The sequence below is a fragment of the Callospermophilus lateralis genome, chromosome X (genome assembly GCF_048772815.1).
Source record: "Callospermophilus lateralis isolate mCalLat2 chromosome X, mCalLat2.hap1, whole genome shotgun sequence".
Classification (NCBI taxonomy): Eukaryota; Metazoa; Chordata; class Mammalia; order Rodentia; family Sciuridae; genus Callospermophilus; species Callospermophilus lateralis.
In genome coordinates this window covers 47,960,664-47,973,560 of record NC_135325.1, presented here as the reverse complement: position 1 = coordinate 47,973,560, position 12,897 = coordinate 47,960,664, and the positions used below count along the sequence as shown (strand labels likewise).

General features: G+C 36.0%; 1 protein-coding gene across 1 annotated transcript in view; it reads right to left on the bottom strand.

The window, feature by feature from the left end:
* The window catches only part of Zdhhc15 (zDHHC palmitoyltransferase 15), a 92,729-nt gene that overhangs the window by 39,934 nt on the left and 39,898 nt on the right, over positions 1-12,897 (bottom strand). Inside the window, exon 4 of the mRNA XM_077106341.1 lies at positions 8,177-8,297. Coding sequence (XP_076962456.1) covers positions 8,177-8,297 — 121 coding nt within the window. The remainder of the gene's footprint in view (positions 1-8,176; positions 8,298-12,897) is intronic.

Below are 12,897 nucleotides of genomic sequence, written 5' to 3'. Positions count from 1 at the left end.
ATACCTTTGTTTATTTATTTATTTATATTTATGTAGTGCTGAGGATCAAACCCAGTGCCTCACACATGCTAGGCAAACCGCTCCACCAACTGAGCTACAACCCCAGCCCTTGAAGAGCTTTTTGACTGCTCTTGTCTCTATGTCAGTTCTCGCTGTAGTCACTAAACTGGGAAACCTAATGCGATGGAAGTAATTGGATCATGTGGTGGCACTCAGCCACAAAAAGCAAGGTGGATGCAGCTATGATGATGGTCATCAGAGTCAAAATAGCAATTAGAATAGTCTGAACTCATGCAGATTTATGGCTTTGGCTAATGAATCATGGTGTTTCTAGAAGTGAAATAGGTAGAAAGCCTACTAAATTCTTACTTGAGCTATATAAGCAAAAATGTTCTAGATTGAGTGAACAAAAGTCTTATTTGAATCATTAAAAAAAGTAGTCATGGCTTGAGCCAGCTCATAGACTCAGAGGCCCTTGAATAAAGGAGAGATTGTATTCCCGTGAAGAAAGACATTAGAATATTACCAACACTACTAAAATTTTATACTGTTCAACTTTCCACTATCCTTTATCAAAGGTACCTTTGGCCTTTTACCAAGGCAACTGTGCATTAGGAAAAAAGAAATAAAAGCATCATTCCAGGGGGCTACTGGACACTGGCTTTGAAGTGACACTAACTCCATAAGACCCAAAATCTTACTATGGTTCACCAGTCAGAGTTGGAACTTACAGAGGTCAGGTGACCAACAAAGTTTTAGCTCAGGTCTGATTCACAGCAGGCACAGTGGTACCCAAATGCCTCCTGTGGATATTTCTCCAGTTTCTAGAATGTATAATTGGAGTAGACATGTTTAGTAGCTGACAGAATTCCCACATTGATTCTCTGAGCTGTATAGTGAGGGTTATCACGGTAGGGAAAGGCCAAGTAGCAGCCAGTAGACTTGCCTCTACCTAGAAAAATGGTAAGACAAAGTAATACTGTGTTCCTGGAGGGATTGCAGTGGTTGGTGCCATCATCAAGGACTTGAAGGATGTTGGGTGATTACTCTTACTACATATCATTCAATTTACCTATTTGGCCTATGCAGAAGACATGTATTCTGAGGAATTATGATAAGTTGTTGTGACCTTAACCATATGGAGACCCTAATTGTCAGATATGGCTTCATTGCTTGAGGATACTGGGTATGCTGCTATTGATTTGGCAGGTTCCTTTATCTCTATCCCTCTCTATTAGATCCACTAGAGGCAGTCTGCTTTCTGCCTGGCAAAGCATCTTTACTTTCCTACCCTGAGGGCATATCAACTCCCCAGTGCTATGTTATAATTCAGTTTGCTGGGATCTTGATCACCTTTATCTTCCACAAGATATCACATTGGACAATTACATTGATTACATTATGCTGATCTGACCTAGTGAGCAAGAAGTAGCAACTATTCTAGACTTATTGGTAAGACATTTGTATGCCATTGGGTGAGATAATAAATCCAATGAAAATTCAGGAACATTTTACCTCAGTGAAATTTCTAGGGGTATAATGATACGTGGCATTTTGACATACCCCTTCTAAGGTGAAGGGTAAGTTGTTGCACCTGGCCCCTCCTACAACAAAAGAAGAGGCACAGTGCCAAGTAGGCCTTTCTTTTTGGATTTTGAAGATAACAAATTCCTCATTCGGGTTTGGTACTCTAGCCCATTTACTGAGTGACCTGAACAACTGCTAATTTTGAGTGGGTCTCAGATATAAGAGCAGGCTCTACAACAGGTCCAGGCTGCTGCGTAAATGCTTTGCTGCTTGGGCCACATGATCCAGCAGATAAAATTGTGCTTGAAGTACCAATGAAAGATAGGGATGCTGTTTACAGCATTTGGTAGAGCCCTATAGGTGAAATTTTAGTGCAGACCCTTAGTATTTTGGAGCAAAACTCTACCATTCTCCACAGATAGCTATTCTTTTTTTGAAAAATATTATTGACCTGTTCCTGGGGCTTAGTAGAGATAAAATCCTTACCCATGGGTCACCAAGTTACCATGTGACATGAGTTGTTCATCATGAGCTGGGTGTTATCTGATTCACCAAGCCATAAAGTTGGGCATGTAGAGCAATACTGCACATTCAAACTAAAGTGGTATATATATGACCAGATCTAAGTAGGCCCTGAAGGCATACGTAAGTAACATGAAGAAGTAGTCCAAATATCTGTAGCCCCTATTCCTGTTATATGACCTTCTGTCTCCCAGCTTGCATGGTCTCATGGGAAGTTTCCCATCATTAGCTGACAGAGGAAGAGAAGACTCATATCTGACACACAGAGGGTTCTATGATATGCAGACACTACTTGAAAGTAGACAGCTAAAGTACTACAATACCCTTCTGGGATATACCTGAAAGACAATAGAGAAGAAAAATCCTTCCAGTGGGCAGAACTTTAAGCAGTACACTTTTATTTGCTTGGAAGGAGAAATGGCCAGGCACATGAGGATATATCAATTCTTGGTCCTTTGCCACTGGTTTGAATGGATGATTGGAGACTTGGAGAGAATAAAACTTTAAAATTGGTGAAAAGGAGATCTGGAAAAGAGTTATGTAAACAGACCTCTCTGAATGCAAAAACATTATAAAGATGTTTGTGTCTCATGTGAATGCTCACTAAAGGTTGATTTCATGTGTCAGTCTTAACTTGCTGCTATAACAAAATACCACAGCCTGAATAGTTTCTGAACAACAAATTTATTTCTCACAGTTCTGAAGGCCAAGAAATTCAGATTTAGTGCTGGTGAGGGAGGGTCCTTTCCACAGATAGCACCAACTTGCTGCTTCTTCAACTGGTGAAAGGGCAAGACAGCTCTCTGGGCCTTTTTATTAGGGCATTAATCCCATTAATGAGTGCTTCACCCTCATGATCTTGTCACTTTCCCAAGGCTACACCTCCTGTTACCATCCACATTTAAGTTTTCAATGTATGAAGGGGTGGGGGCTCACAATCATTTATATCACAGCACCACAACAGAGCAGGATTTTAATAACCAAACAGATATGATGACTTGTTCTGTGGATACCAGTCAGTCTCTTTCCACAATCACCCCATTAATGCCCAATGGTCTCATGGACAACATGGCTATGGTGGCAGAGATGGAGATTATTCATGGGCTCAGAAACATGGCCTTTTTTTCACCAAAACCAACCTGGCTTTGGCCACTGCTGAATGTCCAATCTGCCAGCAGCAGAGAACAAAATTGAACCTCTAATATGACACCATTACCCATGATTATCAGCCATGTACTTGGTGTCAGGTTGATTATATTAGAATGCTTCAATCATAGATGGGGAAGCATTTGTTTTTATTGGAACAGAAAGTCTAGATAAAGATTTGGGTTTTGTACATGCAATATTTCTGCCAAAACTAACACTATGAACTTACAGAATGCCTTGTCCACTATCATGTATTCCACACAGCAATGGTGTTGATCAAGGAACTCACTTCACAGCAAGACAAATAAAGCAGTGTGTCCATGCTCATCAAATGTACTGTTCTTACCATGTGTATCACCATTCTGAAGTAGCTGGTTTGACAGAATAGTGGAATGGTCTTCTGAAAGGTCAGTTACAGAGCCAATGAGGTGGCAATACTTTGTGGGACTAGGACAAAGTTATTCAAAAGGCTACATATGATCTGAATGAACATTCAATATCTGATACTGTTTTTTTTCCTGATAGACAGTATCCATGTATCCAGGAATTAAGGGTGGGAATGGGAATGGCATCATTAATTATTATTTGTGGGGTGGGACCAGGGATTGAACTCAGGGGCACTTGACTACTGAGCCCCATCCCAAGCCCTATTTTGTATTTTGTTTAGAGACAGGGTCTCACTGAGTTGCTTAGTGCCTCACTTTTGTTGAGGCTGTCTTTGAACTTGTGATCCTCCTGCCTCAGCCTCCCAAGCCACTTGGATTACAGGAGTGCACCACTGTGCCCAGTTGTACCATTCATTATTACCCTCTGTTCCCCACTGTGACTTTTTACTTTGCTAGTCTAGAGGTCTTAGGTAAAAAGGGAGGAATGTTTCCACCAGGAGACATAACAATGATTCTGTTGAACTGCAAGTTAAGACTGACACCTATTCATTTGGAGACTCTCATGCCTCTAAATCAAGAAGGTAGCTGCAATATTGGCTAGGAAAATTGATCCTAACTACTTAGGAGAAATTAGACTACTAGTCCACAATAGAGCTAAGGAAGAAGGTACCTTAGGACATTTCTTAGTACTCCTATGTCCTTCTATTCTAGTACTTCTATTCTCCTATTAGAAGAATAGAAAATGATAACAAACCTAATTTAGGTAGGACTACTTATGGACTAGACTCCTCAGGAATGAAGGTTTGAGTCATCCCACCAGGTGAAGAACTATCAACAGCTGAGGTGCTTGCTGAAGGTAAGGGAGTACAAAATGGGTAGTGGAAAAAAGTAGTTATTAATGCCAGCTATGACCATGTGACCAGTTACAGAAATGAGGACTATAATTGTCCTAAGTATTCCTTCCTTATTTTGTTATGAATATCTCTCTGTGTGTATCTCAAATATCTTTCCTTTCTTCCCTCCTGTATTTGCTTATCATATAACATAAAATGAATTGACTTGATATCATAGTATTTGAGTATTGTTAATTTTATATTATAACATTGAAGTTACAAGGAGAAAAGTAAACACCACTGAAAGACTTTTACCTCATCTTATAGGGAAGGGTTTAGTTTGTTTTGGGTTGTACACAGGATAGTTGTAACATGTTGGGCAGAATTATTGTCTTAGTTTTTTTTTTTTTTTTCTTTTGTGGTGCTGAGAACCAGACTAGAGTCACCTGCCTGGTAGGTGAGCACTCTCCACTGAGCTACACCCACAGCCCTTGTTGTTTTTATTTAGAGATTAAGTATGGCCTAAGGAGATGTGTATGTATGCCAAGTTAGTAAGAGGTGATGATTCATTTTATGTGTCAACTGAGTCATGGGGTACTCAGGTATTTGGTTAAATATTATTTCTGGGCATCTATGTGAGAGTATTTCTGGGTAAGATTAACATTTGAATCAGTAGACTAACTAAAGCAGTTTGTCATCCCAAATGTGGGTGGGGCTTATCCAATTCCTTATGGACAAGAATAAAATAAATATATAGAGGAAGGGAGAATTTGCTTTCTCTCTGCCTGACTGCATGAGATGGGTCATCATTTTTCCTGACCCCAGATTGGAATATCAGCACTCCTGGTTCTTCTGCTTTCAGATGGCAGACCACAGGGCTTCTCAGCTTCCATGATTGTACAAACCAATTTCACACATATACATACACAAATACACTCACCACACATTTTACTGATTCTGTTTTTCTGGAGAACTCTGACAGATACACATGGTTAGTTCCTTTTCATCATTCAGATCTCAGCTCAAATAGCACTTCTTCAGAAAATCCTTTCCTATCACTCTATCATAGGGACTGCAAACAAATGCCTTAAGGATCTACGGAATTCTGAGTAGTAAATGAAGCAGCCTGTTGGGGATTGTGCAGAATCTGAGAATTTATGTTCTTTCTAAAAAGGACTGCCACTACTCAGATCCAGCTAATTTTTGCCATGTTGGAAGGCAAATTACTGCCAGACTGTGTAAGTTTCAAGAGAAGCCAGAAACCTGGATTTTTAAGTAGAAATATTCTAATCATTAAACAATAATCATTAAAAACTAGCAACAAATGCAAAGTTTTAAAAGTCACTTTAGACAGACAAAGAAAATGTGGTTGGTATACATTATGGGATATTATTTAGCCACAAAAAATGAACTCTTGTTATTTGTAGCAACATAGATAGAAGTAGAGGTCATTATGTCCAGTGAAATATGTTAGGCACAGAAAGACAAATACTACATGTTCTTATATGCTCAAATTTCAAAAGTTGATTTTATGGGCTGGGGCTGTGGCTCAGTGGTAGAGTGCTCGCATAGCATGCTTGAGGCACTGAGTTTGGTCCTCAGCATGACAGAAATGTAGAATAATGATATTGTGCCCACTTAAAACTAAAAAATACTTTTTAAAAAGTTGATTTTATAGTAGAGGATATAAAAGTGCTCAATAGAAACCAGGAAAAGTAGTAGGCAAGGATATAGAGGGAAGTTAGATAATAGGTACCAAAATATAATTACAAAGGAAAAATAAGTTCTAATGTTCTACAACATAGTAGGGTGACCATACTGAAAACAATTTATTATTTAATTTGTAAAGAGCTAGAAGAGAGGGGCTGGGGTTGTGACTCAGCGGTAGAGCGCTCACCTAGCACGTGCAAGGCCCTAGGTTCAATCCTTAGCACAACATACAAATAAATAAATAAAATAAAAGTATTGTGTCCAAGTACAACTAAAAAATAAATTTAAAAAAAATTTTTAAAAAAGAGCTAGAATAGAGGAGTTCGAAGGTTCCCAACACAATAAAATGTCAAACTTTAAAGAGAAAAATATTAATTATCCTGATTTGATATTACACATTGTATACATGTATCAAATATCACAATATATCTCATAAATATATAAAATTATTTTATGTTAATAAAAACACAGAGATAAAACAAACTATATCTCTGAGCCCAACTCACCCCATATGCATCTAGTTTGTATCCTCTGCACTATTATATAATTTTGTTGGCTACAAACTAAAATTATATAATTTTCTGTTTCTCTCTTCATTAGAATTTAAATACCACAAGAGACTTTGGTGACTCTATGTTCAGCTGTGTATTCCCAATGTTCAGAATAGTGCTCATACACATTGGTTACTTTTTAAAAATTAGTATTATGGAAGTTTTCAAATATACACTAAAAGTAGAGACACTATAATAAACCCCAGGTACCATATCCAACTTCAACAATTATCAACCCTTGTGCCATTTTTGTTTAATCTGTTTCTTCCACTGGCTTTTTACTTGAGCATTTTAAGTAAATCCTAGACATTGTGTCACTTCCAGCCAAAACTATTTCAGTAAGCATTAAGACTTTTAAAAAATCATAACTGTTGTATTACTACTCTAACAAAATTAACAATAAGTCCTTAATGTTATCTTAAGTCCTTAGTATGCAGACCAAATTAAAATTTCCCCAATTGTCATACAGTGTCTTAGTATAAACATTTGTTGAATAAATAGAAGATGAGGGAATGAACGTAATTGCCTTACAGTATACTTTTCTAAGGCTTGAAACATAATCTCCCATACTAGAAATATTAGAATGGTTTGGCCAGAGAAGTCTTGTATTCAAAATTTTAAAGGTGGAAAACTGGTTCAACAAATACTGTTCTAGTCATACCAATAAAATCTAAGAGTATAATTCCATAGAGAATATTTACCCAAATAAAATGAAGATATCTCTTTGCACAGATACTTGACCCATACTAGTTAAGTACTGGAAACAACCCAGATGTGTATCAATCAGTTAATGGATAAACTATGATATACAATGTAAATAAAAGGAATAAAGTATGCAAAATATGAATGAATCTCAAAAATATGCTGAATAAAAGAAGCCAAACACAAGTGTACATACTGTATGATTCCAATTTATAAAATTCTAGAGCAGAAGAAACTAATCTATAGTAGAAAACTATCAGAATAGTGGTTGTCTGTGGGTCAGGGATTGACTGGGAAGGGGCATACAATTTTCTGGGGTGGTGGTAATGTTGATAGGGGTTTTAGTTGCACGGTTGTGTTTACTTTTCAAGAAAAAATGAATTGTACACTTAAGATTTTTACATGTTTTGTATGCTAATTTTGCTAAAAAATAATGTTAAATTATTTAGGTGAGTGTGTATTGATGCATGGTATTTACTTTGAAATGTATCAGAAAAATAAGATGGTTTGGTAGAAGATGCTAAAGGAATGGATATATGGACAGATATGTCCATACATATGCAATATAAGCAATATAGTAAAATGTTAGTGGTAGATTATAGTTTTGGTGTTGCAGGTGTTTACGTTCTCCCAACTTTGATATGTGTTTTAAAACTTTTATAATAAAATGTTGAGAAAAAATTCCATAGTGGCTTTCAGAAGATGAAAGAGATAATGGGCTAGGTTGACAATATACATTACTTAATGTTTCTGAGATCTTTGCTGAATTTCCTCTCTTGCTGACATTGAATACACTGACCTCCACTCCCGGTTCTTGTGTAAACTGGTAGCTTCTTGGCCATATCAATAAGCATTTGCTTCTGGACCTCAGGTCTCTCTTCATTTTCATAGCGCTCCTTGTCTGTATAGGACAAGTGGAACTGGAAGCAGAAGTGATAGGCAAGACTTTATTTTACAATGTTTGCAGAAAGGATTTAAAACAATAAATATGTAAATGAAAATATCTTTACCTATCCTTGAAGATCAGGTACCAATTTTGCTTATAACCTGGATACTTATCTCTGTTATATTATCTGACTTTTATCTCAATTTTCATAATTCTATGATATGTAGTACTGTTGTATAAATACAGTAAAACTTAGATAAAGTATCTTGTCCAAGGTTGAACTCATTCAGCTCAGCTCATCTGACTCTAAGACTTGCACATTGTTCACTCCATTATACCATAATATGATGTTGCAAAGCAGGTTTGTAACACATTGCTTCCTAGAACCTGTTGAAGGTTAACCATGTTTATTAGGTTGCAAGTGTTTTTTTCAGGTGACACTGATAACAGTCTTGGAGAAGCTGGATGAGACCATGACATTATCTGCCTATTCTAGTCATAAAGTAGAAGAAATTTGAGTATTTCAAGTATGTATTTGAGAAGTTTTTTGATACGGACCTTGTTGTCATATTATGCAAAGATACTTCACTAATCTTGCAAACAATATGCTAACAATTTCCCAAAGTAATACAGATCTGAAAGCTTTCTTTTGTCTGGGCCAAAGGGTAGACAAAGGTGAAAAAGGGAATTTCTGGGTTTAAGCCTCAATGCTGCTCCTGAATATAAACTCAATTTGGAAAATCAGACACTCTTTACTTTTTCTTCATCTGTAAATTCAAAAGATCAGTGCAGATATGCTGGGTAAAAATAAGAAATTGAAAGTCTTATTTAAAGTCTAATTTTTAGATCATTTAAAAATATTAAAACATCAATCTTTTAACCCTTCTAATTGGTATCTAATATAGTATCTTATGCAACTTTATTTTATCTTCTTAAAAATGTTTTTTAATTGTGGATAGACCTTTATTTTATTTATTTACTTGTAGTACTGAGAATCAAACCCAGTGCCTCACTCACACCAGGCAAGTGCGCTACCACTGAGCCATAGCCTCATCCCCTTAATTTTATTGTATTACTGTTTTGTTGCTGTGCTGGAGATCAAATCCAGGGCCTTGTGCATGCTAGGCAAGTGCTAGGCTACTTAAGCTAAATATATGCCTATAGTGTATAATGACTCAGCAATTCCACTGTTAATTATATAACCAAGAGAAATTAGTGTGTGTGTACATGTGTATATGCGTGTGCATACATATAAAACACATATATGTATACAAAAGATGTGTACAGGGATGTTCAGTTTTGTTCATAATAGAAAAAATGGTAACAATTCAAATGTCCTTCAATGAGTGAACAGATGACCCAATTAGGATAAAAGGGAATAATCTACTTTAAGAACCATAGTGGTATGTTTTATGGTATAATGTCATTCTGAAGCAAAGTGAGAATTAGGCACCCTCTTCGATATATGTGGAAATGTATAGGAGCATTTTTGGATGTTACAATAAATGTGATATACTATAGGCATTTAATATTTAGCCCAGGATGCTAAGGATTCTGCAATGAACTGTACCAAAAGGCTATAAATCTATGTTACAAAGTAGTGATTAAATGTTGTAAATGAATATAAAAACATCTGATTATTTTATTTCTCAGTAGAACAATTATCTTGATCAACACAAAGGTATGAGTTCTTTAAAAATTCTTTTTTACTTTTGATAATTAAAAGCAGCACCTTGGGGCAGCACTTTAGTTTTTGAGATGTTCTTACAAATGTAACTTTCTTATGGTACACTGCATATACCTGAAAGGTGAATACAGGGTTGTTTCTACTTGTATGCGAGAAATAACTTGTGGTCATTCAAGAGGTCAGCTTTGGTTTAGAATGTCAGGCATGGATGACTTATTTCAGGAACTAACCAAGCCTTGTTGAGTATCAGAATGCAATGAGCCAATGAATGCATTTGGGTAGGACAAATGATGATAGACTGGGATGTATTTCGTATTAGAGAAATTAATATTGTGGAACTCTCCATTCTCTTAACAAAAATGATAAAAGATGTAGTTTTTAAATGTTAGACATTTGTGGTGCTTGACTAAATCCTGTCATTATCTGTCATGGTTTAGATATGAGGTGTCCCCCATAAGCTCATGTGTGAGACAATGCAGGAAAATTTAAAGGTGAAATTATGAGAGCCTTAAGCTAATTGATGAATTAATCCCCTGATAGAAATTATAACTGGGTGATAACTGAAGGCAGATAGGAGGAGGTGGGTCATTGGGGCTGTGCATTTTGGGTATATATTTTGTCCCTGATAAGTCAAGTTTAGTCTCTCTCTGCTTTCTGGTACCATGTTCTGAGCTGCTTTCTTCTAACACAGCCTTCTGCCTTGCTTGATGCTCTGCCTCACTTTGGGCCCAGTGCAATGGAGTTGGCCATCTATAGACTAAGTCCTCTGAAACTATGAGCACCAAATAAACGTTTCCTCCTCTAAAATAGTTTCTGTCAAGTACTTTGGCCACAAAATGAAAAAAACTGACTAGAACATCTCACCCAGTTTAGGCTTATAAAATTGCTAACCATTCAGGTTGCAAGTGTTTTTTGTAATGAGTAAGCAGTGTCCATTTCCATCTATCCCCAGACTTGCCAACCAGTAATCTACTTTCTGTCTCCATGGATTTTCCTTTTTTTGGGGGGGGGCAGTGCTGGGAATTGAACCCAGGGACTTGAGCATGCAAGGCAAGCACTCTACCAACTGAGCTATACCCTTAGCTCTGGATTTGCCTTTCTAGATATTCCATATAGATATGATCAAAACTGTGTGGCCATTGGTGTCTTGTGTCTTTCAATTAGCATAATATTTTCAAGGTTCATCCATGTTATACTACATATCAATACTGAGTTTCTTTTTATGACTGAATAATATTCCTTTACATGGGCATACTGTACTTAATTTATCCATTTTTCTGTTGACGGACTGTTAAGTTGTTTCCATAATTTAGCTATGGTGACTAGTGCTACAATGAACAGTTAAGCATGAGAATTTATTTGAACACTTGTTTCAAATATTTTGAGTATATATCTAGGAGTGGAATTTCTAGGTCACATGATAACTCTACATTTAACTTCATGAAGAACTGGACAGCTATTTGCTATACTAGTACTACCATTTTATATCTCTAGTATCAGTTTAAAAGGATTCTAATTTCCTCACATCTTCACCAATTCTTGTTATTTTTCATTCATTCTTTCATTCAGTTTTGACCTTCCTAGTGGTTATGAGGTTGTATCTCATCATGGTCTTTATTTGTATCTCTCTAAATAACTAAGGTATTAAATAATTTTTCATGTGCTTATTAGACATTTGTATATATTCTTTGGAGAAATGTCTGTTCAAGTCTCTTCTCCAGTTTTAAATTAGGTTGTTTATCTTCTGTTGTTGAGTTCTAAGAATTATTTATATGTTATGAACACTTGATACATCATATGTATAAATTGCAAATATTTTCTACCATGCTTTGTGTGATCTTTTCATTTTTTTGATAGTGTTGCTTGATGTTCAAAAGTTTTAGTTTTGGTAATATCAAATGTATTTATTTATTTTTTGTTGTTTGTGCTTCTGTTGTCACATCTAAGAATCCATTGCCAAATCCAAGGTTATGAAGATTTCCTCCTAAGTTTTTAAAATATTTTTATTAGTTGTTGATGGACCTTTATTTTATTTACTTATTTTTTTTATATGTGGTGCTGAGAATCGAACCCAGTGCCTCACACATGCTAGGGAAGTGTTCTACCACTGAGCCACAACTCCAGTCCCCCACCCCTAAGTTTTATTCTAGGAATTTTGTAGGTTTAGGTCTTATATTTAGGTCTGGTCCATTTTTATTGTAATAAAATATATATAACAAAATTTAACTATTAAAACCATTTCTATTAAGCTCAGTGGTATTAAGTATATTCCCATTGTTGTGCCACCATCACCATCACCTTCAGAACTTTTATTAATGACCCAAAATAAAATTTTATACTCATTAATTAACTCCCCATTCCCCACCCTGTATTTTTAATATGTTGTTGTTGATAGTAGGCATCCTAATGATTATGAGTTAGCATCTCATTGGTTTTTGCTCTTCATTTTCTGGTTAAGATATAAAATTAGACTATTTAAGATACTTATCCTTTTTAAACGTGTTTACAACTTTATTGAATCCCATGGGTTGTTTTTTTTTTTCATTTTCATTCATCTTTGTTATGGTTCAGATATTAGGTGTACCCTAAAAGCCCATGTGTGAGACGATGTAAGAAGGTTCAAAGGAGAAATGATTGGGTTATGACAGCCTTAACTCTAAATAAATGTTTCCTCCCTTAAAATTGTTCTTGTCAGGTCTTTTGGTCACAGCAGCAAAAAAGAGCTGACTAAAACAATCTTGACGAATTTTCTAATTTTTCTGTGATTTCTTATATGATCCATTGGTGAAGAGTGTGTTTAATTTCCACATATATGTGAATTTATAGTTTTCCTTGTCTTATTGATTCTAGTTTAATTCCATTGTACTCAGAGAAGATGCTTTATATTAGTTCAGTCTTGTAAATTTACTGAGATTTCTATTGTGGCCTAATGTGTGGTCTATACTGG